This window comes from Schistocerca americana, chromosome 6 (assembly GCF_021461395.2).
Source record: "Schistocerca americana isolate TAMUIC-IGC-003095 chromosome 6, iqSchAmer2.1, whole genome shotgun sequence".
Taxonomy (NCBI): Eukaryota; Metazoa; Arthropoda; class Insecta; order Orthoptera; family Acrididae; genus Schistocerca; species Schistocerca americana.
The window spans coordinates 340,588,669-340,616,012 of NC_060124.1; the positions used below are offsets into that span (position 1 = coordinate 340,588,669).

At 38.2% G+C, this 27,344-nt stretch overlaps 1 protein-coding gene across 1 annotated transcript in view; it reads right to left on the minus strand.

The window, feature by feature from the left end:
* Positions 1-27,344, minus strand: part of LOC124619443 (NACHT domain- and WD repeat-containing protein 1) — a 578,477-nt gene that overhangs the window by 55,711 nt on the left and 495,422 nt on the right. Inside the window, exons 15-20 of the mRNA XM_047145830.1 lie at positions 20,455-20,592; positions 17,216-17,338; positions 16,881-16,989; positions 12,515-12,702; positions 11,884-11,957; positions 2,894-3,020 (exon numbers count right to left, since the gene is read on the minus strand). Of these exons, the coding sequence (XP_047001786.1) occupies positions 2,894-3,020; positions 11,884-11,957; positions 12,515-12,702; positions 16,881-16,989; positions 17,216-17,338; positions 20,455-20,592 (759 nt within the window). The remainder of the gene's footprint in view (positions 1-2,893; positions 3,021-11,883; positions 11,958-12,514; positions 12,703-16,880; positions 16,990-17,215; positions 17,339-20,454; positions 20,593-27,344) is intronic.

The following is a 27,344-nucleotide window of genomic DNA, read 5'->3' on the forward strand; positions in this document are numbered from 1 at the left end:
GGAAACAAGGAGCAAACAAGGAAGTATGTTGGAGTGGCCACAAATGTTGGTGCTACAGAAGTAAGTGTGAAATTGGGGGAAATTAATATAAGACAAATGGGTAGCTTTGAAAGACAAAGTAATGAAGGGAGAAGAGGATCAAATGAGCAATAACACAATGCTTTGTAGAAATCCACAGATAACACAGAATATTGCCCAATGAGGAAAGTAGAAAGTATAAAAATTGAGCAAATGAAGCAGGCAAAAGGGAATACAGATATAAAAAAAAGTGAGATTGAGGGCAAGTGCAAAATGGCAAAGCAGAAATGGCTAGAGACAAAATGCAAGCTAGAAGCATACATGATTATATGAAAGATGGACTCTACCTATAGAATAATTAAGGAGACCTGTGGAGAAAAGAGAAGCATCTGTTTGAAATGTTAAGACCTCAGATGGCAAGCCAGTACTAAGCAAAGAAGGGAAAGCTTAAGGTTGGAAGTTATATACCAGGTGGTTATAATTAAACTTTCCTATTTGACACATTACAACAGGGAAACTAATTACCTTACAAGTTCCAAACTTGGTAGCATTAATGCCCAGAGTATGAAGTGCATGATTTCCATGTATCACAGCGCCATCATCTAGTTCCAACTATGGCCACCAGGTGCCATGATCACTCATCGTAATTCATAGTCTCACACATCTGACCAGTTGCAGTGCACATGTTAATGTGTCAACATGAGCTTGGATGAAAGGAGCAGGGCATTATTGGTAAAACTCTATTATCAAAACAACTATAACGCTGTTGCTGCACTTCGAGAATATTGCCAGCTGAAAGGATTACAGAAGAGTGCTCTTTCTCCACCTGCTATGCGGAGCATGTTGAAGGAGCTCAAATCAACTGGAGAATTGGGTGTCGCTTTGGGAAGAGGCTGATGACTGATTGCGCCACAGGTGGTTGATGAAATCGCTGTTGCTATGGCAGACAATGCTGCATGGAATTCCTGATTGTCAGGCAGTGTGTATGCTGTGTCACAACAGTTGAACATCCCATGGTCCACTGAACAGAATGTGCTTAGAACAATTCTCAAATGTTATCTGTACAAGATCCATATTGTAGAGCAGCTTGCACTACAGGATGCACAACGACATGTTGACTTCACTCTCCACTTTCTTGCAAGGATTGAAATTGATAAGGGCTGGCCCTGGACTATCCTATGGACAGGGTGGCCCTCAAGGACGAAAGACTGCAGTGTGATTGGCCAGCATTACTGTGATATGCTTTGCCAGCATGTCATACCCACCCTACAGGAGAGAGACACATTGAACTCAACATTTTCATGCAAGATGGGGCCCTACCGCACATCGCTCATGAAGCTCACTTGCTTCTCCAAAACACATTTGGAAATGCTTGAATTATCAGCTGATAGTTTCCAAATGCTTGGCCGGCACAATCACTCCCTGTGATTTCTGGTTGTGGGGCTACCTGAAGGGCAGGGTTTACCAGGGGAACATTCACACATGTGCTGATCTGAAGTGTAGCATGTCAAGAGGGGTAGCCAGCATACATACGGACATGCTTCGTTCTGCCGTGCAGAATGCATCCTGCACTTTCAGACTCTTCTGAACACTGATGGGCATCATATTGAGCCCATTTTGTAGCTGTGATGGTACTGGTATGTAGTGGTATGATGTACCATAGCAGTACATTAAAAGTGTTTCATTGAACTGATTCTGCATTATTTCTCTTCCTCATGTCCTTGACATTAATGCTATGAAGTTTGGAACTAATACCGTAATTAGTTTCTGTGTTATAATGTGTTAGATAGGGAAAGTTTAATTATAACTTCCTGGTATATAAAAAGACTATACAAAGCAGAAATATCAAAACAGTATTATGGAGATATAAATGCAAATAGATGATGAAGAGATGAGTGGTGTCATAATGAGAAAAGATAGAGCACTGAAAGAGCTAAGTTGAAACACGGCATTTAGACTAGATGTCATTCTTTCAGAATTATGAGATTACTGGGACAGCCAGCCATTCCATCTAATACCCAAGATATATGGGACAGGAGAAATACCATCAGATTTTAAGAAGAATGTAATGATTCCAATTGCATAAAAGGCAGGTACTAACAAATGTGCAAATTACTGAATCATTAGTTTAATAAATCATATCCACAAAATTCAGACATGAATTATTTATGAAAGAACGAAAAAAATTGATAATAGCCAACATCAGGGAAGATTACGCTAGGTTCCAGAGAAATTTAGAAACACACGAGGAAATACTGACACTGTCACTTATTTTGGATGATATATTGAAGGAAGACAAACGTATGTTTATACAGTTTGTAGATTTAGAGAAAGCTTTTGACAGTATCAGCTAGAACACACTCTTTGAAATTCTGAAGGTATATAGAATAAAATACAGGGTGTAAAAGGTATAGAAACCAGCCTGCAAGTTGTGAGAACATGAAATTGAATCAGTAGTTGAGGAAGGAGTGAGACAAAGCTGTGATGTATCCATAATGCTATTCAATCTGTACATTTAGGAAGTTATGAAGCCTAAGAGAAATTTGGAAAGCAAACTGAAATTCAGCAAGAGGAGATTAAAGCTTTGATGTTTGCCTGTGCAACATATGTACTCGTTTTATGTAAAATTACGATAAAATTTTTGTGAAAGTTCATGTTGTTGACACAATGTGGAATTCTTGGTCTCACAATGACAACTCTTGGGTTCCTTTATAGCACAGAAATCACATACACTTCAAGCAAAACTTTTTATGGTGAATGAGGAGAAACTGCTTGATATCTGGATTATTTCATAACAAGTATTTCTTATGACAAAAGCCTAGCTTCTCTGTTCTTGCAATGTACAATTTTAATTATATTCAAAATATGTTCCTACCTGATGAACGTCAGAACCACACAGTTTGTCATAAAGCCATTTATCATTTAATAAGAATTCTTCCTTTATGGAACCTTTCACTTTGTACAGCTGATACGGTAATTCCTCCAATTTCCGATCATTATAGCTGTGAAAATTGAAAAAATGACAAAGTGAGATATAAATAATTACATTTGGAAATGTTTACATATAACAGTCACCAAATCTTAATGGAATATTATGCTGCTTGCCCTTATATGTAGAAATAAACTACTTTCAACTTGGGTGCTTTGTTGAATTTCTCTCATCACTAGCACTCATACAACCTCAGCTTTGAATTTTTTAATGTCTTAGTTTTATTACTGAAAGTGCCCTTTTCTTCTCTTACTTGGAAACATTTATCTCCTCTGCTCTCCCTCTTCTCCAATATTACACTTGTTTTCTTTATTATTCTTTCACATACAATGGAATGCACTGGAAAATTAATATTGTTATTACTATTATTACATTATTAACATTACTTTATGATCTCTCAACCTCAATTATGTTTTTGATTGAATGTTGTTTCTAGTCTGTTCCTCATGTCAAACCATCAAATTCCTGAAACTTTAGTCTTTAAAAATGACAACGCATGAATGTGTGTTCAGTGTAGGCCGCCTTTAGAATCTGAAGATGGTCATTGTATGGCAGAAACCGATTATGACTGTGTCATAAATGTGACTGCATCTATAAACAAATAAAAAACTTTTTACAAAATAATCAATCACACACTCCATAGACAAAATGTGGTTTTTTTCCAAAACTTTAGTCTGTGTTTATTGAGAAATTCTGTCATACAGCTCATTATTAAAATGTCCAGCATTTGAGTCTTGTAAACTGAAGTAGTTTTGTCAGCACTGGTGTGCGATAATTTTAACTTTGGCTTGCAGTTGGAATAACAGAAAATGAGGTTTGTTTGCAGTGGATATTAACAATTTGTTTTAATATTAATCCTCTTGGTGTTAACGAACATATGTTGTCATATGAATTATCTGAATTCAGTTAATTTTCTAAGAGTATTTTTTGTGATAATATCTTGTATTACTTGCGTGCATTTACTATGGATGACTAATACAAAGTAAAAACAGATTAAAAAGTCAATGAGTAGCAAAAGACCATTTGCACAGATATATTTAATCTTGTTCAATCGATTTATTTGATTCTAAGATATATTATTATTTTATATTACTTGTGAACACGGATGTGGGTAGGCTAAATAACCCATAAAAATTGACATTTTGGTTCAAATACTGAAGATGTGCTCTGACGATCAAAGATAACAACATATGTGATGGAGCTGAACATGGAATGTAGTCTAGGTGGCAAAATGACAGGTGAGTAGCAGCGACATGATGTTTTGAGTGGCGTCACTTAAGGTTATAATACTTTTGTGTTAATGGAGTCCATTCACTGAAAGGTAGAAGCAATGAGTCACCAACAGGCACAGACACAAAAATAGAAAATTTTCTAGCTTTCTGAATAATCCTTTTTTGGGATAGAGTAAAGCACACAAACACACATACACACACCCATGCCCCTATGTGGTGCTGGCTGGACGAAAACTGCCAGTACTGCATTTCAGCAGGTGGACTATGTTGTGGTGGGGTTTGTGTCGGGTGGGGTGGATGAAATGTGAAGACATGCACAAGGCAGGGAGATGGAGTGTGAGTGAGTGGCTAGCAGCTCAGAGGGAGGCAGCACATTTGTCAGCTAGGAATGTGGGTGGGAGGGGTGGCTGTTCTGGGCAACAGTTTGGTGACGGCCATTCAACCTAGTGGACAGCTGGTTGGTAGTCCATCCAGCATAAACAACTGTGCAGTGTTTGCAGCAGAGCTGGTATAGAAGAAGGCTGCTTTCACAGGTGGCCCAGCCTCTGATGGGGTAGAACCCTGTAACAGACTGGAGTAGGGTGTGCTGGGTGGGTGGATTGGTTAGGTCTAGCACGTGTGTCTTCACAGGGATGTGATCCCTGTGGCAAGGGTTGTGTAAGTTGGGTGAGTGATGGAACACCACTTTAGGATGAGTGGGAAAATCTTAGGTAGGATGTCTCTCATTTCAGGGCATGATGAAAAATAATCGAAGCCCTAACAATGACAATGGATATGGTTCAGTTGTTCCAGTCCAGGGTGACATTGGCTGACGGGGGGGGGGGGGGGGGGTCCCTTTTGTAGTTGACTTGTGGTGGTCTGATGACTCGGGTGTTTTTCAGTTTTTCAGGATATGGCATGGAAAATCTGTTTGTGGATGAGGTTTGGTGGTAGAGTCTTTTTGTGAAGGCCTTCATGAATCCTTCATCACACCACACTGGGAAAGATAGTTATTGTTGCTGTAGGTATGTCTTCCATAGGAAGCTAGACAGTGTGAGTGGGATTTTCTTGCATGAAAGGGATGGAAGCGGTCAAAATGCAGGTGGTGAGGTAGTGGTTAATGGGTTTAATGCAGACAGAGATGCAGATGGAGCCATTGGAAAGGCAGAGGCAAATCTCTAAGAACGTAGCACGTCGGTTGAGAAGAACCAGGTAAAGTAGATGGAAAAGAGGATGTGGATAATGTGAAGAAATGAGGACAGGGTGTCTTGTCTCTGAGTCCAGATCATGGACATATCATCAGTGCACCTGGACCAGACAATGGGTTCGGAGTTTAGGAAAGTTTCCTCTAGATGGCCCACAAACAGGATGGCACAGGAGGGAGCCATTCAGATGCCTATGACTGTGCCATGGCATAGGGCATAACACCTTCCAACACTGACCTATTTATGTGGCATCTAGAGGTAACCTTCCTAGCCTCCCAAAACTCCTAACCCCTAGTCTGGTTTAGGTTCACTGATAATATTTTCATGATCTGGACTCAGGGCCAAGGCACCTTATTCTCAGTCCGTCACAACCCCAACACCTTCTCTCCCATTCGCTTTATCTGGTCTTCAACCAATATGTGATCCCCTGACACTGAACTTCACCTCTCTGATGGCTCCACTCACACCTTTGTCCAGGTTAAACCCACTAACCACCACCTCACTACCTGCATTTTGACACCTCCATCCCTTTCACAGCAAAAAATCCCTCTCATACAGTCTGGCCACCTGTGGCTGATGTCCCTGCAGTGATGAGAACTATCTTGACCAGTATGCTGAAGGTCTCATAAAGACTTTCACAGACAGACACTACCCCCCAATCGTTCCACCACCAACAGCACGAGTCAGCTACAAAGGAGTCCCCCCCATCCACATAAAAACCATATCCAACATTAGAGCTTTGATTATCCCTCATCGTGCCCTGACGCGAGAGGCATCATACCCAAGAACCTTCCTACCCCTCCTAAAGTGGCGTCCCATCACCAAACCATCCTAGACAACATCCTAGTCCACCCCTATGCCATAAGCAACCCTTGCCACAGGGATCATATCCCATGTGGGAATGACTACCAACGAGCTGTCCACTAGGTTGAATAGCCATACGAAACTGTTGCCAAGAACAAAGTTGACCTCCTGGTGGCAAAATATGCATAGCATGCTCAATTTCAGTGGCTACTTCACAGCCTGGGGCATCTGGATCCTTCCCTCCACCACCAGCTTCTCTGAACTATGCACATGGGCATTATCCTTACAAGACATTCTCCTCTCATGCTCTGGTGGTCCATTGGCCCCACCCCTCTCCCAAAAATATTCCCATCCTCTGTCCAGTCAGCCTCACGTAATTCACATCCATTCAGTGTGGACCACTCCCCACCAGTTCTGACAACTGTGCCTCACCCTCCTACATCTCCAGTCAACAAACCGGCTGCCTTCCTCTGAGCTACTAGTGACCCATCCCACTCCCTCTCCCTGCCTCATGCATGTCTGCCACTCTACCCATTCCACGCAATGTAACCTACACCACATATTCCGCCTGCAGAAATGCAGTACTGGCAGTGTTCATCTGAATGAACATGGACAGTGGATGAAAGACTGACAGTGATGATTTAAATATTTCTGAGGTAAGCTATTTATTATTAAGGTTTGCTAAGAAACTGTTGTATGGGACTAATGCATTGTGGCAGATTTTGTATCTACATGTCATGTTGCAGTGCTACTGAAAGCTTCCATTGGAGTGGAACTGCACTGATTCACATATAAACAGAAGCCAATGTGAGAAGAAGAAAGAATGGGCTACATGCACACACAACACTGACTGAACATGGATATTGACTGAATGAATGAGAGAATGAATGAATGATGCTGATGTTTATGTACTATTTCAGAGATAAATTGTTTATTGTTAAATTTATTAAGAAACTACAGTAGTACATGATAAAGGTATACTGTCAATTTTTTATCTAAGTCTTTACATTAAAGTAAAGTCCTTGGTGGGCCATAAATAATGGAATACATTAAGGTAACAACTAATTCTGTATTTTAAGTGTGCAAATGTCAACAAACAAACAAACAAGATTGAAAACATTGCTAAGAATTTGGACAATGTTCTTCTTCAAATATAACTACAGAATACACATACAACAAAAATGCTAAACTTTCATGGCAGTGCACCTTCACAGTCAGGTGACCACACTATCTGAAAGTTTAGCACTGTTTTCAGTCTTATATATGTGCGCACTGATCACTCAATGCCTCAACTATGAGCTTATTGAAGGTTGTCATTTTGAGATGAGGTGTACTGACTCAGACAAACACAGAAGTAGAGATGAAGAGAAGAAGGCATGGACTCTGTACACGCACCATGAAAAGTCTCTGGATATCTGCAAAGTATGAGAAGCATGGAGAAAGATTTCGCAGTGCACTGAATAGCAATGGTGAAGTGCTGTGATAATTGCTTCAGAGTTTACGAGGTGCATTCAAGTTCTAAGGCCTCCGATTTTTTTTCTCCGGACTGGAAAGAGATAGAAACATGCGCATTGTTTTAAAATGAGGCCGTGTTCATTGTCAATACGTCCCAGAGATGGCAGCACCGTACGGCAGATGGAATTTTACCGCCAGCGGCAAGAATGAGAACTGTTTTAAATACTTAAAATGGTACCGTTTTCCTTACTTAAACAGCGTGCAATCATGCATTTTCTGAATTTGTGTGGTGTGAAACCAATTGAAATTCATCGACAGTTGAAGGAGACACGTGGTGATGGAGTTATGGATGTGTCGAAAGTGCGTTCGTGGGTGCGACAGTTTAATGAAGGAAGAACATCATGTGACAACAAACCGAAACAACCCCGGGCTCCCACAAGCAGGTCTGACGACATGATCGAGAAAGTGGAGAGAATTGTTTTGGGGGATTGCCGAATGACTGTTGAACTGATCGCCTCCAGAGTTGGCATTTCTGTGGGTTCTATGCACACAATCCTGCATGATGACCTGAAAATGCGAAAATTGTCATCCAGGTGGGTGCCACGAATGCTGACGGATGACCACATGGCTGCCTGTGTGGCATGTTGCCAAGCAATGTTGACGCGCAACGACAGCATGAATGGGACTTTCTTTTCGTCGGTTATGACAATGGATGAGACATGGATGCCTTTTTTCAATCCAGAAACAAAGCGCCAGTCAGCTCAATGGAAGCACACAGATTTACCGCCACCAAAAAAATTTCGGGTAACCGCCAGTGCTGAAGAAATGATGGTGTCCATGTTCTGGGACAGTGAGGGCATAATCCTTACCCATTGCGTTCCAAAGGGCACTACGGCAACAGGTGCATCCTACGAAAATGTTTTGAAGAACAAATTGCTTCCTGCACTGCAGCAAAAACGTCTGGGAAGGGCTGCGCGTATGCTGTTTCACCAAGACAACGCACCCGCACATCGAGCTAACGTTATGCAACAGTTTCTTCATGATAACAACTTTGAAGTGATTCCTCATGCTCCCTACTCAACTGACCTGGCTCCTAGTGACTTTTGGCTTTTTCTGACAATGAAAGACACTCTCCATGGCCGCACATTCACCAGCCGTGCTGCTATTGCCTCAGTGATTTTCCAGTGGTCAAAACAGACTCCTAAGGAAGCCTTCGCTGCTGCCATGGAATCATGGCATCAGTGTTGTGAAAAATGTGTACGTCTGCAGGGCGATTACGTCAAGAAGTAATGCCAGTTTCATCGATTTCGGGTGAGTAGTTAATTAGAAAAAAAATCGGAGGCCTTAAGTTGCTACCACAGGAAATTAATTTATTTACTTTTATTAAATTTCATTTTATTTTTAATTCTGTGTTGTTTAAACGATATTAGAAGCTTTTGCTTTCACATCTCTTAAAAGCGCTATAGGGACAAAGGGCTTTTCACACAGCTTATGTATTTGCTGAATTCCATACAGGTTGAGAGGGTGGGGAGAGTAAAAGAAAAAACAGATCAAACTGTGAAAAACATTATCAAATATAACTTGACTGTACTAAATGAGTAACTTTCAAGAAAAATGAATAACTATAATTTGAAGGAAGATGTAATCAGAGTAGATAAGCAGTGAATAAAACAGGTTAAGTGAGGACCATTTTTATAGAACAGAGTGAAGTGTACAGGGAAATTAATAAGAATGAAAGCTTTTGATTAATGTAGGATAGCTATGTAGCAAAAAATGATTTCCCATGACATGATGGCATTAAGGAAGTTACTGAATTTAAACAAGCTCGTAAGTCAAGAATTAGAAATGCAGAATAAGTGGGGGTGGGGAAAAACTGTTTTATTTTATGACCAATTTAGGTGTTACTTGTTTACCAGTTTTGGTGTTATTTTTGTGCAACAGAGCATACAAAAAATGGCTTGAAGGTAGCACACAAATACAAATACAAAAACCACCAAATATGGTGCTTTAGAAGACTGAAATTTTTCACAACAAAAGTCTTGTATAAGTATTCTTGGACTTCTTGTTGCATCAATTTAGGGAAAAACTTCAAGATTTCAATGATTTGTCACCTTTGTCAGAAGCATCTGAATGTCTTGGTGGCTGCTGCTATGGTGGTCTTGTATAGCCCATGGACAACCTTTGACTGGTCAGCAATTAAATCATGCTGCCATAGATGGTGTCAATACACATTGTTGTGGCACTCCTATGGGAGCAGTGGCACCACCAGTGCAGCTGCTGACCAGTGTAGAAGTTGACACCATCTACACTGGTGGTGCCACTGTTCCTATAGGAGTGCCAGCAGCAAACATTCTGATACCAAAAAAGCCAAAAGCCAATTTCAATATTCAATAACTATCAGTTACAAATATTAGTAAACAGACATCCTCAGATTTATAACACTTTTATATGTGAAAATGTCAAATTTTATAACATGTAAAAACTGGTTATATTTTCTGCAGTGTTGGTTTTGTGAAGTTTTCCTGTCCCTAAGAATAATAAATTCATGGAGGCAGTTAGATCATTTGTGTAAATGGGGACAAAGAATATGACAATGTTTACAATAATGAAGTTAGGGAAAAGAGAACACTGAGTAGGTCTAAACATAAGAGTTGTGAGGTTCCCATCTCTTCCCTCCAAAGCATAAGTACTTCTCATATTAACAGCTGTATTTATGTCATGAGTTAGTGGAGAATGAAAATGAGGTAGGCTACATGAGGCAGGATATTCTGTACTTCAAAAAATGTGTAAAATCTGCATATAGAAATATTAATACTGATTATACATTTTAAATTATGGGAACCGCAAAATACCTGAGACAAGAACATCTGTAGGCCAATGGGTCCCAAACAAAAACAGGAAAGATAATAAGGTGAAATCTTGCAAATGTAAAAGGAAGAGACACAAAGAAAGGGAGGAGGGAGAAACCTCAGTTTAACTGAAGTAAATTAGTTCCTGAAAAACACATCAAAATTTTTATTGTTGATTTGGTTCAGTTTAAGAGGAAGCAAGGTAAAATAAATCAAGATGATTAGCCGTTTGGAGCTGTGAGGGTGGATAACAAGTCCTATCCATGTAGCTCTGATGGCAAGAACATTGCCTGTAGAAATTAAAGACATGAATTTGAGTCACAGTCGAGCACAGTTTTCATCTGCCAGGAAGATTCTAAAGAGCGCACACTCTGCTGCAGAGTAAAAGCCTCATTCTGGAGATAAAAAAACAAATAATCTAAATTGAAAGATTTGGAGAGAAAAAAATTTATTCAATATTACATGACAAGCTCGTGAGAGATCTGGGGTGTTAAGTTGTGGTGCAAATTAAACACAACTTTGTTTTGCTAATTTGAGGTTAATACATACACATGGCATAACAATGAAGTATATAACATGATAGAAAATAAACATGAAGATATTTAAAAGGCGTGAAAACGCTGTTGGTAAATTATGGGATTTTGTTATCACTGGCACTAACATGAACTAAGGGGCAGACTGTAGAAAACATATCATACCCACAGAACATAATAAGGGAAGAGTATTCATTGGATATTAGACAACTGAGTGACTGTATGTATAGACAATTCCATAGGACACTGACTAAAGAGAAGGTTACTGAGATGTGAATGTTATTTATGCAGTAAAAGATAAAATTATCTATATTTGTGTAAAGGGAAATGTGGTATAAATTTTGCTTACAAGAGTCACTTACAGACAAAATACGAGAGGAAACTTTTATGCCAGAAATACTTCCTGTTAGCTGAAGGTCCCTTTGTCAAGTGGGACTTCTACATTAAAGTTTAAAATTAACCATTTTCTCTACAAGCAGGAAAAGGAATGAAAATTCTGGACAAGGGCATTTCTGAAATAAATTATGAGTTTCTATCATTTTATCTGTAATACAAACTAGAGCATCCCCTCTACTCCAAAGTCAAAGCCAGTAGCACATTACATGTTTGAGAATTGTAAGTAGCAGAATACGATAATTTAAATATACAAAAAATCATTCAGCTTTTCATTGGAAGTGCTCAGAAATTCACAACTTGTTTTTAGAATGGAAACTCCATATAAAATATCTCACATGCAATGTAAGACAAATTTATATGCAAACTATAAAACTTTTTTATTTTCTTTAGAAGCATTAAATATTTTACTTTTAGATGACTTACCATCCATCACTATTATTAGGTTGTGTTAAAAGATGTGCAACCAGCTGTGGATTTTCCTTCTCTGACCAAATGCCCTATTGGAAAAAATTTTTTTTAATAAAATAGACAAAAATTCTAATGCCATTTCTTGTTATTTACAAAAGGAAAATATAAGAGCAAAAATGAGTGACAAAATTAATAACTATATTCAATTCATGGGACATATTTTATTAATATTTCTGGAAAGGACCTTCTTCTTTGGCTCTTAAGTTTTTCTCAGATTGTAAAAACAGATCTTTCTTACAAAACAATTTGAACTCACAAATGTGTGAAACAAAATTTAAATCCTCATCTGATTTCCCAAAATTAATTACAGAAAATTTTGTCTGGGTTCCTCTGAGAGGGGGCAAAAAATCACGGTCAATTTCTCTCCCCTGCCTGAGCTTGTGCACTGTCTCTAGTATCATAAAAAAGTGAGTGAGACAAAAATAAAGAAAATAATACTTTACAGTAAGTCAATCACCATCTCTCTTTTTTTCCAGAACTTGGATGCTTTGGGTAATTCATCAGTTCAGCTCCACCATAGTATACTGATTGTTGTTTTATTGGGATTATTACGCAGACTTATTTCTATAGTAAATGAATAAATTACCTGGTAATACTGGACTAGTGTCTCATGAGCCCACTTTCTCCTGTGTGAATACCGTTTTGCAGCTGTCTGCAGAAGCATCTCATCATTCCACTGAGCAGTGCTGCAGTCTGCTGTAGCTGACCACCGCAAGAAAGGTCCCATGTACTTGTTGAGCCTAGCCCAGAACAGACAGGCTGGAGCCCATGGAACTGCAATTGTATATAATAAATATCAGAGATAGCTATTAGATTTTGTTTTATTTCTGTTTATTTTTATCTACTTTATTTGGAAGATGACCTACTCCTCTGTGAAAGATTGTTGATCTAATTAAAATTTCTGTAACAGCAGGTAATGTAAGGTTTTAACTGCAATATTCTAATCCAGGATTCACATTAATTTGAAAGAACTAATAACATATTTTTTTCAGTTGTAATTTTCTAGCTAGTGACTTAATTATAAATCAGAGCTGAAAAAATGTATTCATTATTGGAAACATGAAAATGTATTTGCATTGTCCTGTCCAATATCTGATGTGCTCTACTGTACATGTAAGATTTACTGGACCAAATAAATTCAGTACAATAGACTGCAGAAACTTCAAGAAAGAACTAAAGGGCACAACATAAAGCATATGCATGATGTAGTTGCCATAACAAGACACAAGTATTTTACTTTATGACACCAACCAAAGACATAGATATAGTACACAGCAGAGAGATTAACATAAACATTTCACTTCAACACTTCCCCTAAATGTTTATCTTGCTAAATGCAGTACTTAACACATTCCAATTATGGCTTAAATATTTAAGCTGGACATGTGGCAATGGTTTGGTGAGAATATCTGCAGCTTGCTGATTACCTGGTACATTCTCAATGGCTAGCTGGCCTTCTTGAATCTTCATACAGATGTAGTGCATGCGAACATTAATATGCTTTGAAACTTCCTGGCAGATTAAAACTGTGTGCCCGACCGAGACTCGAACTCGGGACCTTTGCCAGGAAGTTTCATATCAGCGCACACTCCGCTGCAGAGTGAAAATCTCATTCTGGAAACATCCCCCAGGCTGTGGCTAAGCCATGTCTCCGCTATATCCTTTCTTTCAGGAGTGCTAGTTCTGCGAGGTTCGCAGAAGAGCTTCTGTAAAGTTTGGAAGGTAGGAGACGAGATACTGGCAGAAGGAAAGCTGTGAGTGCCGGACGTGAGTCGTGCTTCGGTAGCTCAGATGGTAGAGCACTTGCCCGCGAAAGGCAAAGGTCCCAAGTTCGAGTCTCGGTCGGGCACACAGTTTTAATCTGCCAGGAAGTTTCATATCAGCGCACACTCCGCTGCAGAGTGAAAATCTCATTCATTAATATGCTTTGACCTCTTGTGAAATTCAGGATTTTTGGCAAGTTTAATGGCACTTGCATTATCAACTATAAGAACAGGAACACTCTCCAGTGGTGAAATTTCTTCATAGAGCTTAGATAGCCACATTCCTTCTCTTGCCCCTTCACTGGCGGCCACATACTCCGACTCTGTTGTTGACAGTGATAGGCAATGTTGCCGCCTGCTAGCCCAGGTAAGTACTCCTCCACAAAATCTTGCAACCACTCTGCTAGCTGAGCATGGGGTTGCTGGATCACTGGCATAATCAGGATCAGTATATATCTCCAGTCTTCTGTTTGGATGGCTAGCATCATATTTTATACCCAATGACAATGAACCTTTATATATTTTAGGATTCTTTTTACCACAGACCAGTGATTTTCTCGAGGATTCTCTAAAAATTTTGACACATAGCGCACTGCAAATGCTATATCAGGCCTTGTACCAACAGCTAAATACATAAGACAGCCAACTGCTTCTCGATATGGAGCATTAGTTGGTTTATCACTGGTTAACTCATTTGACTGCAGATTTGGAGCTGACACAGGATTTGCCTCTGTCATTTTAAACTGTCGAAGAATATCTTTAGCATAACTTTCTTGATTAATCTCTATTGATCCATTATCATGACATACAATATTTAAGAAATATCCTACTGGCTCAACAGTAATTTTAAATTCATCTTGAATTTCCTTTAGGAAAACTTCAACATCCTTCTCCTTACTTGCAGATATTAATCCATCATCAACATACAGAACTAACATCAACAAGTCATCACAGTTTTCTCTATAGAACAATCATGGATCTGCCTTACTTTTCACAAGCCCAAGATTTATTAGGAAGTCCTGGAACCATTGGTTCCAGCACCTTAGAGATTGTTTTAGTCCATATAAACTTTTATGAAGTTTGCATACCTATCTGTTCCAACACTAAATACCTCAGGCTGCTCCATATATATCTCTTCTTTTAAGAAGCTATTCAAAAAAGCGGATTTTACATCGAATTGTGCCAACTGAAGTTGCTCACCAGCAGAAACACTCAAAATTGCTCTAATTGCATCGTATCTAGCAACAGGACTGAACATTTCATTATAGTCAAAACCTTTTTGTTGATAAAATCACATGACCATTGCCCCTCTCAGAGAGTGAGAGACAGCTCTATGTATGCAGTCTGTTTGTGTGCTTGTCTGTGATTCAGCATCTCCTCTATTTGGTGGTCAGCAATCTATTCTTTACATAATGCTGTTGTTATTCCATCCTGGACTTTCCACTGTTTGATTTAGTATCCATGTTAATATTATTTCAGTATAATATCAGTTACGTTACTTTTTTACTTATTTAATTTCAATGATGAACACTACCTGTTTTGTTATTTTCTTGTTTCTGTCCAAGACTTACTACCCATGTGTGGCTTATTGTAAATGTTGGCAAAAAAATTACAGCTATACCTCAGGTATGTTTATTATGGCATGTCCGGTGCAATAAACATACCTGAAATAGAGTTCTGGTGGTTTTTATTAGCATTTGCATGGTTTAGCTATGGAGCAAAAAAAATTATCTCTGTTATTTTCTGCCTTACTGATTGCTGGCAGCTAGTTATGCCTTAGAATGTGTGTCTTGTTATTGTGAATTGTTATGTCAAAATTCTGTCTTGCAATTTACATCTGTCTTGAAATAACATTCAGAACAATTTATTCTCTCCTCCTCTGCACACACATTTTCTTGGCACTTTTGCTATTTATTCCTGTCTCTATATTCTGATAAAGAAACAGTATAGTAAGTTCTGAAACCTAGGGAAATCCCTATTCAATTTCCATGTCTGCTGAACCTATTTAAATTGCTACTGTTTCAGAAACTGGCAAACAGCCACATCCCTTAAATTCAACATAGAGTTTCAACAATTATTTGAAATAAAAAGCCATGCCCGCATATATTAAATGTTGTAAGCTGGGAGGAAAGGCAGTAATGTTCCAAAATACTGAATTATTTAACAGTCAATCATCAAAACATTTTAGAATAGTTCTTGATGTGATATAGTAACTATAGTCTCATTCATATATTGTGGAAAATTAATATTTAGATTCACTACCAATATTTAAAAGTTTCATATTTATTGCTTAATAGTAAATAATACAGCAAACTGCCATTTATCTTGGTCAGTGCAGATCCAAACTGCATGGGAAAAAAAACATGTATAATCTAAAACATATATGTTTTTACTGGAATCTGCTGACAACTTATTTACAAAATAGTACTGACTAATACCGATTTTGTTGTCACTTATTTTCAGTTCATTTATGCAAAATGGCATCCAGGTTATTTTCCCTCTTGTAATGCTTCACATTTTCTGGAGAGTAAAACCTTTAGTACCATCAAGCAAATTTTATCTTTCATACTAGATTAATGCATTTCAGTACCTTGGTGTGCATGATAACTTGTTATTAAATTGCCTCATCCTCACTCACTTCGCCTACTGAATACACTTTTCTCACTAATTCTGTGTCACCTAGTTGATCAAATCCCAATTCATAGGCATTGATATTTAATCATTTGCATGTGTTTTTGTTATGTCTTTACAACCATAAATTTGTATTCTAAACAAAAGTATTCATTCTAATTATAACAGAAAATTTTAGACATTTTATTTTTTTTATTTTTTTAGAAACTGATGATCTATGTATGAATAATTTGCAAGCTGGATAATCCACACCCAGATAAACGGGAATCTACTGTACATTTATTTTAGAAGGAGTAAAGTTTTTCAATTCCCCCATAAGAATTCCAATTTGTGGCTTTTTCTGGAATTTGACATCTCATAGATATTGAGATAATAAGACATGGACTTTTTAGCTTAACTTATTTAGACAATTAATATGCAAAACTCACTCATAACTAGTTTTTTTCTAAAAGGCTAAATAAATATTCTGTCTAATCAACTACAGTGTGAGGTTTCCTGATAAAAAAGGAACAGTTACAGTTAGAGAAAGTAGACTGAAGTTAGTAAAAATGTTGGTACCGTATGTAGCTGTGCTATGGAAGATGCTGTCATGTGCCAGAATGTCCAATATCTCAGAGTCTGTAACACCAGTCTTTGCAGCAGTTATGAGAGACAACGCATGCTCCACCTGCCATGACAGAATATGTCCGTTGACAACAGTCCCTTCAAAAGGTAAAAACTCAGTCTTTCACACTGAATAACAAAACAAAAATAGGCAAGTAGAACAGAATGTTAAAGCAAAAATATATTTTAACAGCTGTTTGATACTTCTCAAACAGTACAGCAAAAAATAATTTAAAAAATTGGGGAAATGGTTGTACACAAATAATAATGTATCACTTTAAGTTTCTTACCATATCTTGCCCAAGTATGTTTTCTATTTCTTCCAGCATTTGATTTATCTGTTTGATGACATCACCTGTCGGAGCAACATTGTGGTCTGTGTGTGACCACCACGATGTCTGCCATGCCAGCACCTTTATACATTGAATACTGTTATAATGGGACAAAATTACACAGCCTTATTCTAAAAGTTAATTTATCAAATAAGCAGATCACAACAAAGTGTTACATCTCTCTCTCTCCCTCCCTCACACACACACACACACACACACACACACACACACACACACACCAAAATATCTTTTGAACGTGTGATCAGTAGTATAAAACACAACTAGGGAGGTACTGAGGATGTCCCGAATGAAACAAAGGATAACTTGTGGAACATAGATACACATAAAGGCACATCCATCACTCTAATTGCAATCCATTCTCTTGACATGAACTGCTATGCTTCTCTATAATTTTTTTTTAAGAGTTGCCCTGACTGCAATATTTTCTGTTTGCCATGCCTTAATTTTTGTATTACAAGTGTCCTGAAGTTCTTAGTTGTGACACTTAACTTGTATTTTTATTTACTTATTTAAATTTTAAACTAGAACATTACACACATTTTCCATTTCTGACTATAACAATTTCAGTTCCTTTTATTGCAGCAAACACAGAAATGATCTGAAGGCTAAATCACACGCAGTTCTAATTTCATACTGTTTTGGCAGTTTTATGCAGCTACAGAAGACATTCTCACTTTATTCGTATGTTTATTACATGAAGGAAGTATTCATCTTCCTCCTAGGCTGTATTTATTGGTGAACAAGCATTTATTGGCATACAATTTGCCAATTTTGACTTCATGCCATTTTCAAATGGATCTATTTGAAATCCATGTAATACAGCAATTATGTATTTCTGGACAACACTCTAATTATGTTTACATGAAATTTCAAAAATAGATGTAAATATAAAAATGTACATCAGACAATTTAGCAATGGTATTCTGTTGTCATCCCTATGTGTACACTGTCTGTAACAGATATGTCATTGTTGAAGTAAAAACCGGAATAATCTTAAATGAGAATAAAGTTTTGCACTCATCAATAACTAAAATAAATAATAACAAAGATAGGGTACAAGACAGAAAACATATTGTGTGACTCGCCGATCTTTCAAAACGCCGCCGCGCAGTTACGTGCGTCCTCTACATGTGGTGCTGTCTGCCAGCCATGCAGCAGCAGCAGCGCCACCTATGTGGCCAGCCAGCCAGCGGCCGCTAGACTCGGACTCAGTTCTGATTTGACTTTTAAAGTGTACACACGTCTTACTTTGTTTACTTGATCTATGACTTACATGTATTGTGTCATCCATGAAATATATTTGTTCAACTTGAAGTTATAACACATATAATCCCATGAAATATTGCACAATACTAATTCTCACTCTTGAATATTTGACACTGGCATTACATTATGCAGAAAAATCTTTTCTCTATGATGCCTTCATTTTTTCATGTGTGGTTCTTGTATATAAAGCATTCCCAGTTTTCTTGCTCCCTTAGTTTGGGATAAAATCTTGAGCTTTCGATAATAGCCTCCATTGTCATCATTAGGAGCAACTGACTGTCTTCACTGCTGCTGTGGTGGCCTTATATAGCCTGTGGACGGCTTCTTGATTGTTCGATGAAACAAAAATTTTGTCCCATGCCTCCACATACTGGGACTCTGTTAAAATTCCAGGGACACTGAGGCCAAGACTGTCCTTAACAGAGCGATCTCCTTAATTTTCTTAGGAGTCACTAGGTCGAAAAATCAGTCTTATACCATGTGTACCCAGGACTCTTCTTATTTCACTGGATATAGCACCACAACAAGGAAGAACGGCAATCAGTGGTTTCTCCTGTAAGTGTGCAGCATTTTCACATTTTCTTTTCTTGGTGAATATTGCCTTTATATCACGTGCACTATAGCCATTCTTTCAGAATGCGTACTTCAGATGGTTAATATCAGACTTCAAGTGGTCCTCATCAGAAAGAGTTTTTGCTCCATATACTAATGTGTTAAAAACAGCTCTCTTCTAAACAGGATGATGGACACTCTGTGTATTAAGATATAAATTGATATGTGTCAGCTTGCAGTACACAGAGATGTTATTGTACTAAAACGTCTAAGAATGGCCACCTTCCTTCCTGCTCCATCTTAACAGTGAACTGGATGTTTGGATGTACGCTGTTCACCTGTCCCATGAATTGTTCAAGAGCTTCTGCATAGTGTGGCCAGACCATAAATATATCGTCAACATAATGATAAATTAAGGATGGAAGGAGAGGAGCTGAATTTAATGCACATTCCTCAAAATTCTCCATAAAAAAGTTAGCCAATGATGGAGATAATGGAGTTCCCACCACCACATTGTCCGTCATTTCATTAAATTTACTGCCATACAAGAAGTAGGTGGTCATCATCACATGTCGAAACAACTTTATAGTTGCAAGAGAGAAAGATCCACCAGCATTTTCAAAGAGTCCTCCACAGGAACCTTTGTGAACAGTAATACCACATCTAGACTGTCTAAAATGTCAACTCTGTTTGACGAAACAAAAATTTTGTCCCATGCCTCCACATACTGGGATCCTGTTATTAAGGAGGCTGCTGAAATAAGAATGAGTGAGAAGAACTTTAACCGTGATAGCAGATATTACCTGAGTGGTGCATGGGAACAAGCACTCAACACAGAGAAGCAGGAGAGACATTTCTTGCAGTGTTTACATTGCCAGGTAAGCGGTGGTGCCACCAGTGCAGACACTGACACCGTCTGCAACAGCAATACTTAAGTGCCTACCAATCATAAGCCGACCAATCAAAAGCTGTCCACAGGCTATATAAGGCTACCACAGCAGTGGTGAAGGCAGTAAGTTGCTCCTGATGACGATGACGGTGGAGGCTACTGTTACAAGCTTGAGATTTTATCCCGAACTGATGCAGCAATAAAACCAAGAATGTTTTATGTATAAGTGCCAACACGAAAGACTTCATTATCACGTGTGTTTCTTGTGTCCAGACATTTGGTTCACTAAGACAGTATTAAGTAAACAGTTAACTTTAATTTCTCTCAGACAGTCTTTTCCTCATTATTTTTGATGAAAATTTAGTACTTGGAAAGAGTCCAAAAATCAGTTTCAGAAATAACACCAGAAACCAATATCTACCACTATCCTTACAAATAAAACATAGTATTAAGACAATTATTCACTCACCTTTACATACAGTGGCAATGTGCAGCTCTGCACTGATGAACGAACACAGTCATGTACACGGCTATTGACACTATGGTTATATTGCATAACAGATGCCATCAGGATAGCTTCTGCTTCTTCTTTTCCCAAATCAGGCATCTAGAACGAATGTGTTCATATCCTTCAGTTATTCATCATGTCCATTGCTACACAAGAACTACAATTAACAAATATATTAACACTAGCTGAAGCTTATTGTGTTGTATAAAAGATATGAGTGTCTAAACATATCACTGATATAACATACAAAACTATGGAGACAAATATCTGCTTGCAGAACTGTTAAGTTGGAGAAAACAAATGGTCACTGAGTAGAATGCTCTTTTTAAATGGTAGGTTGGAGCTTGCAGATCTGAGAGTGACGATGTTGCACGAAGTCCGAGACTCCACTAAAACTGTTGGATGTGTTAGTTAAAGAGCTCACCTGATAGTCAAAGTATTTGTCGTTGCACTAATTCAGCTATTATTGCATTGAGATTTTCCTTGGAAGCTGTTCCAGAGGTCTAATAGTACAATAGGGAGCCTTTCAGTCCAATGCTCTGTGGCATGACATCTGAGTGAGGCCTTTTATTGTCAGTGGAGCTGTTCCATAAGACCATTAGCAGTAGGGTATTAGGCACAGTTTTGAAGCAGGCAAAGCTGACAGTGCTTTAAAGTGGTAGTAAGATTCTAACTGTTTGCCCTGATTGGTAGTGATGCAGAGGGGAATTCTGAAGTGTGGGATACACTCACGCCATTAAGCATTACAGGCCAATGAGAGAAACTATCAGTCTCTATAAGGCAGTATTGATATCCCACTAACAGTAGTAAAGGTCCAATGATGTTGATGTGTCAAGTTATTTTGTTGTGCTGACAAGTATTGCACTGGCAAGCAAATGCCCTGCAATCTTTCTTGAATTTTGGCCAAACAAATGCCTTCTTCCCAAGTCATACAGTAGCCCTTACTTCTAGAAGGGAGAGGCTGTGAAGGAAGGAAATTGCATGTTTGTGAAAATCTGCCTTAATGAAAGGTTGCACTTTTTGCATTGACTTGTTACAATATAGTGCTACATTCGAGCTCAGTATTCAAGAACATTTGAGTTGTATGCCAGACAATGTTTCAAGGCATTCTTTCAGTTTGTTGTCTCTTCCCTGTGCACTGGCAAGTGCTAGCAAGTCAGGTTCCTTCACAATGGTGTCAATGCAAGATATTGCATTGCTGGACTGTTCTGCTAACCATCAACATTTTGAACATCCATAATAAATTGTGCACTACTGCAATTGGTGCAGTTATGCTTTGTCTGGCTTCTGACAGAAAGTGAACACAAGTGCTTTTAATCTGTGAGAAGTGTAAAATGACTGTTTCAAATATGCCTAAACTTTTTGATTGACATGCCATAGAGCTCGCCTGTCATATGTTCGCCAATTTGCTTGTGAAGCTAACAGTTTTTTGATGAAAAATTCCAGAAATTTGTCAGACATGTTGCACACATTGTATAACACAACTCCAAAGATGAAGAATCCACAGTAACTGTAAGAGGTAAATCAGAAAAAGGATAAGCTAACAATAAACCATTGCAATAGTAGCTTTCAATCTGGCCAAGAGTGTTTTCTTTTCATTAATCCACCTTAGCATTTCTCAAGGTTTCGGTGAAATTTTTAGCATTTGGTTGTTGACAAATTTCATCAATCCCAATAAATGGTGTAATTTTCATATTGTGGTGGGATGGGGAGCTGAGAAATAGCTTCCACTCTGCCTTGAGGTAGTGCAGTGTTTCGAGAATTTCTGCATAAATTCTAGAACCGCTCAGCCTTCCACCATCTCGAACACATGATATTTTAGACATGAGTGGGAGAAAGGAACCCTATCTACTGCACGTCACATGTCTGTGTCTGCAGGTGTGAAATCAGTAGTGAGCAAAAGGTTGATACAGTGGCTGAACGGCACTGACAAGTACTTGGAAGTCATAGTGAAAGCACACAGAAGAACCAAGGAACTTCTGTGTTATTCTATGCAGTTTATAATTGGGACTACTGTTAGTGACAAAAGAAAAATTGAGATTCGGAATTGTGAAAAAACTCTTATCTTGGGCTTGCTGGAGGCAAAGCGTATTTTACGATATGTTTGTAGTAGAGACATTGTTGTTAAGCCAACTATTTTCTAAATGGACTTAAATCTGTTTCTAATGTGAGAGGATATGAGTTACTTAAAAGAAGTTAAATGTTAAGTGTAAATTTTGCTAATTTATGAAGCTCAAATATATCCATAGCTACTGAAAAGTATTCTTCAAGTACCGAATTATTTCACAAGTGGTGAGAGAGTCTTTAAGGTTCCTGTAACTAGCATAATTCTTCGGAGAAGAAGTTTATAGAGATTCCAGAAACTGTCTATCCAGAGAAGAAGATCGGCTGTATACACCAAGTAAGTCGACTCGTATAAGTGGGAAGTTTGCACATACACTTCACACACTCTTAGTCATTAAAAACATTAGAACGTGGCAACCGGTATGAAAGAACTGAAGAAAACAGGAATTTTGAGATGAAAAAGAGAGAAAAAGCTACCGAGTGTTGCCATAGCAACCAAGCATAACATAACAAGAGAACCATTAAGAGAAACTGGATTTTGCCGGACTATCCGCGGGAGAAAATTTGTAAAGGAAAATAAGGGAGAAAGCGTAAGAAAGTCACAACATGAAAAACCGGAGAGGAGATCTCAACGTATTAGACTAAGAAGAGATATGCCTAAAACGATACGACTAAGAAGATCTGGTGTGGGGAGTATACAGCTCTCACACACGTCGCGGGGATGCAGATGTGGAAATCAGCCTACATCCGACGACGCCAGCACCAGCTGCTGTTCACTGGTGCCGACCTGCTGTCACATTCGCTCACTTACGCTGTGAGAATTCTACGCTGGGTGGGTGCAAAGAAGAACTTTAGTACCTTAGCAAGAAGTGATACAAACTATTTAATGAACTTTATTGTTGTTTTTGTTGTTGTGGTCTTCAGTCCTGAGACTGGTTTGATGCAGCTCTCCATGCTACTCTATCCTGTGCAAGCTTCTTCATCTCCCAGTAACTACAGAACTTGATTAATGTAGCTATTATATTTAAAGTTAATTTTTAAATGGTCACAAGGTCTAAAGATTGTAAAATTATGGATCACATTCAGCAAATTGAAGAGACATCAGAACCAGCCATAGCTATGAGAATCGCTAAAGAAGGGCCTGACTGGTCTGAGTTAGTAAATCTAATCAAAACTCAAAATGCTGCTCTAAGTAAGGAACTAAATGCAACTCTGAGAAAAGAATTAAGCTTAGTACAGTCCAGTTTAAATGCTCAGAATGAAACTTTAGGATTGTTAAATGCCAAAGTCGACTCACAGAGCAAAGAATCTGGTAATCTATGCGCAGGCATGGATGCTTTAAAGACTGAATTTGACATCTTGAATAGTGAAGTAGAGGATTTTAAATTAGACTTAAAGAAAGAATTAACCAATTCCATGGACATTCATGTAAATCAACTGTTCACTGACTTTAGTCAGAAACATAATGATCAATTACAAGATTTAGCAAAAAGTTAGAATTTGAGACTCAGGACAGATGCAATAACGTAGAATCAGAAATCAATGAAAAATTAGGATCTTTCGAAAATGTGTGTAACTTTAAATTTAATGCTGTAAACCAGGGACTGAGTACTTTCAAAGAAAGTGTACATAAGCAGAGTGAGTTAATGCCTGTCATTCAATTGCAAATTACAGGTGTTAATACACGAGTAGACAATGTGGAAAGGAAATTCAAAGAGCAATTAGCGAACCTTGACATCATAAATCTCCGACATCATAAATGTAACTGGTTTGGAGGAACAGGTGGAGGAAATGATAGACCGAAAAGTTGCTGTGATAGTGACATCCGGGAATATATCTCCTATCTTCAGACCTTAGTGATACTAAGAAGGATTTAGATGACCTGCGGAAAGAATTCAAACTTATTCAAGACAAAGTAGAAAATGTTGTGTTAATTAGTGAAGTGGTGACCGATTTGCAGTGGGGAGACTTTCAAAAGAAATTTAAAGAGAAATACTGGTCTGCCAGTGCACAAGTAAAGTTAATATCAGATCCACGTGACCCGGGTGGGGTCATATGTCACCCAGAGACATTAACATTCTGAGTTAATTGGTGGAGGGACAACTGTCAGATCCCAAGTTGTTTTCGGTGCTGCTTCCATAATAGTTTTGCTGCACTGAATTCCTATCAAACAATTCTGTTATATATCCGCCAGGGACGTTAACATTCTGAGTTAACAGGCAGAGTGACGACCATCGGATCCTGATTTGTTTTCAGTGTTTCTTCCAAAATAGTTGAACTGTCAGATCCCAAGTTGTTTTCGATGCTGCTTCCATAATAGTTTTGCTGCACTGAATTCCTATCAAACAATTCTGTTATATATTCCCCAGGGACGTTAACATTCTGAGTTAACAGGCAGAGTGACGACCATCGGATCATGATTTGTTTTCAGTGTTTCTTCCAAAATAGTTGTCCTGTACCGAATTCCTTTAAAATCTTAAATTATTCTGTCATTTACTCCTAAAATCTTAAACTATCCTGTAATCTAATGTCTCAGAAAACCAGATATGACAGTCAAATAAAAAACAATCCTAGAGAATCACAGGTAAAAAGTGATATTTAGATAAAGTGAACTGAATGGAATATTATGTTTGTAGAAAATATAACATTGTGTGACTAGTTGAACAACTAATATACCATAGGATATAGATTTTCTATTTTGTGTAGAATATTTATACCCTTCATGAGATGTGATGTAGATGGGAGGGTTTATATCAGTTCTGAAAGGAGTGGCTATTGATGATTTACGAGAACACACAATCATGACCAACACAACACACTCATCACACCTTTCAAACAACTGTCACAAACAAGTGTGTCTGATTCTTCATCACTTGCTTGTTTCCATAGGGTCACTAAGATTTCCTTCAGGGACCTCAAGGGTGAAGGTGAGAATGTCCATTCTGTAGGAGACGATTTAACACCAAACCTCCTCCGGCATCTCACTCAAGTACCTGCGAGGTAAGGATACTGGGGAAGTGGGGTGGGAAGTGTTTCCTGTCTTTGGGGCTATCTTCTTCAATTTTATCAACCATTTCTATTTATTTCCTTTCTTACTTCTCATTTGAGGACCTATCTATTTTTTCCCTCTTTTCATAATCACATACTTCTATCGCAGAAGTCCTTCCTACTTTCTGTGGTTTCTAATAACCTACATCCCATCTTTCGATAAGAAAGCTGAAGAATCAGACTACACAAACACACATTCGCATACACACAAGAATATCCTTATACACAAACACTGAAATTACGGACTAGAGACCTGTTGTGATGCGAGAACCGCCAGGTGTTGTAGGGGAAAGAATGGGTGTACGCAAGATACATAAGAAAATATGCACACAAGACACACACACACACACACACACAGAAAATTATCACACATATACATAAGTATCTAAAAACTAGAACGATTCTTCATCAAGTATACATAACAAGGAGGCGTGGGTGAAGGAAAAAAATGCAAGCAAGCAAGAGCGAAATTGGTAATGGTAGTCATCTAAGAAAAGTCAGTATAATAAATACTCTGATACAATGATGAATTGTAGGATAGTGGAACTCAAATAGCCTATTATCTACTGAATGGTGTATATAGATGTGGTATCTACTGGAAGTATAGAAGTTGATAAGTAGGAGGAGGACTCTAGGGATTAGATGAAGTATTAAGAAGTATATGCAAAGTGCAGAGTAGATTTGTAATTTTACCAGAAAATACTTAATTATAGTATGCATGGGAATGTATACTGGGATAATGAATCATGAGGTCTACTCAGACAGGATAAGGGGGGCATACCCGGCATTTGCTAAGTATATGGGGCAGGCATACGTACTTGGAGATAGTGGCCTGAAAAAATAGGAGTGTTTTATAAAGGGGCGTACCTACCAAAAAATGGAAAGAGGAAGTGCTCTCATATGGTCAACCCACAGGCAAGGTATAGGTACTGATCCTAGGGAAAAGGGACAGTATTGTGACAAAAGTCACAAAATTTTGTAGGGATTATTCTGAAAAGTATGAACTCTAGGCACAATGAGCATTATTAGGTTTTATGTAAGTTCACAAGTGTCAAAAAGAACGCTTTCATTTTGCCCAGAGTTCCTCCAAAGTACAACAGATAATGAAGCTAGTACATACTAAAGAAAAGATAGTACAAAGGATAGAAATAATAGAATACTCAATTGTCATGAACACCTGCAATTTATGATTGGAAATAAGGAAAGAGTTCTCACAGCTCTTAAATATTATAAATGATGACTAAAAACGAAAAAATGTTTGGGTCTTTATGTCAAGGTGAAATAAAAACATAATAATAGAACACTCAACTAAAGATTGCTCTAGAGAGAAAAAAGATTGCTGTTGAAGTGAAACATGTATGTAGAAACATGTATGAGAAAAGTACATTGTTATGATATGAAATGTTGTTGTGAGTGATGTTATGTACATAATGATTAGTTATAAAATATTGCAAGTCCGATCCGAGGGAGGGGGATAAGTAGTGTTTCGAGAATTTCCATGTAAATTCTAGAACCACTCAGCCTTCCACCGTCTCGAACACAGGATATTTTGGATGTGAGTGAGAGAAAGGAACCCTGTCTACTGCATGTCACATGCCTGTGTCTGCAGGTGTGGAATCAGTCACAAGCAAAAGGTTGAAGCGGCGGTTGAACAGCACCGACAAGTACTTGTCGGGCGATCCATGGAAGTTCTAGAGAAAGCACACAGAAGAACCAAGGAAATTCTGTGTTATTCTATG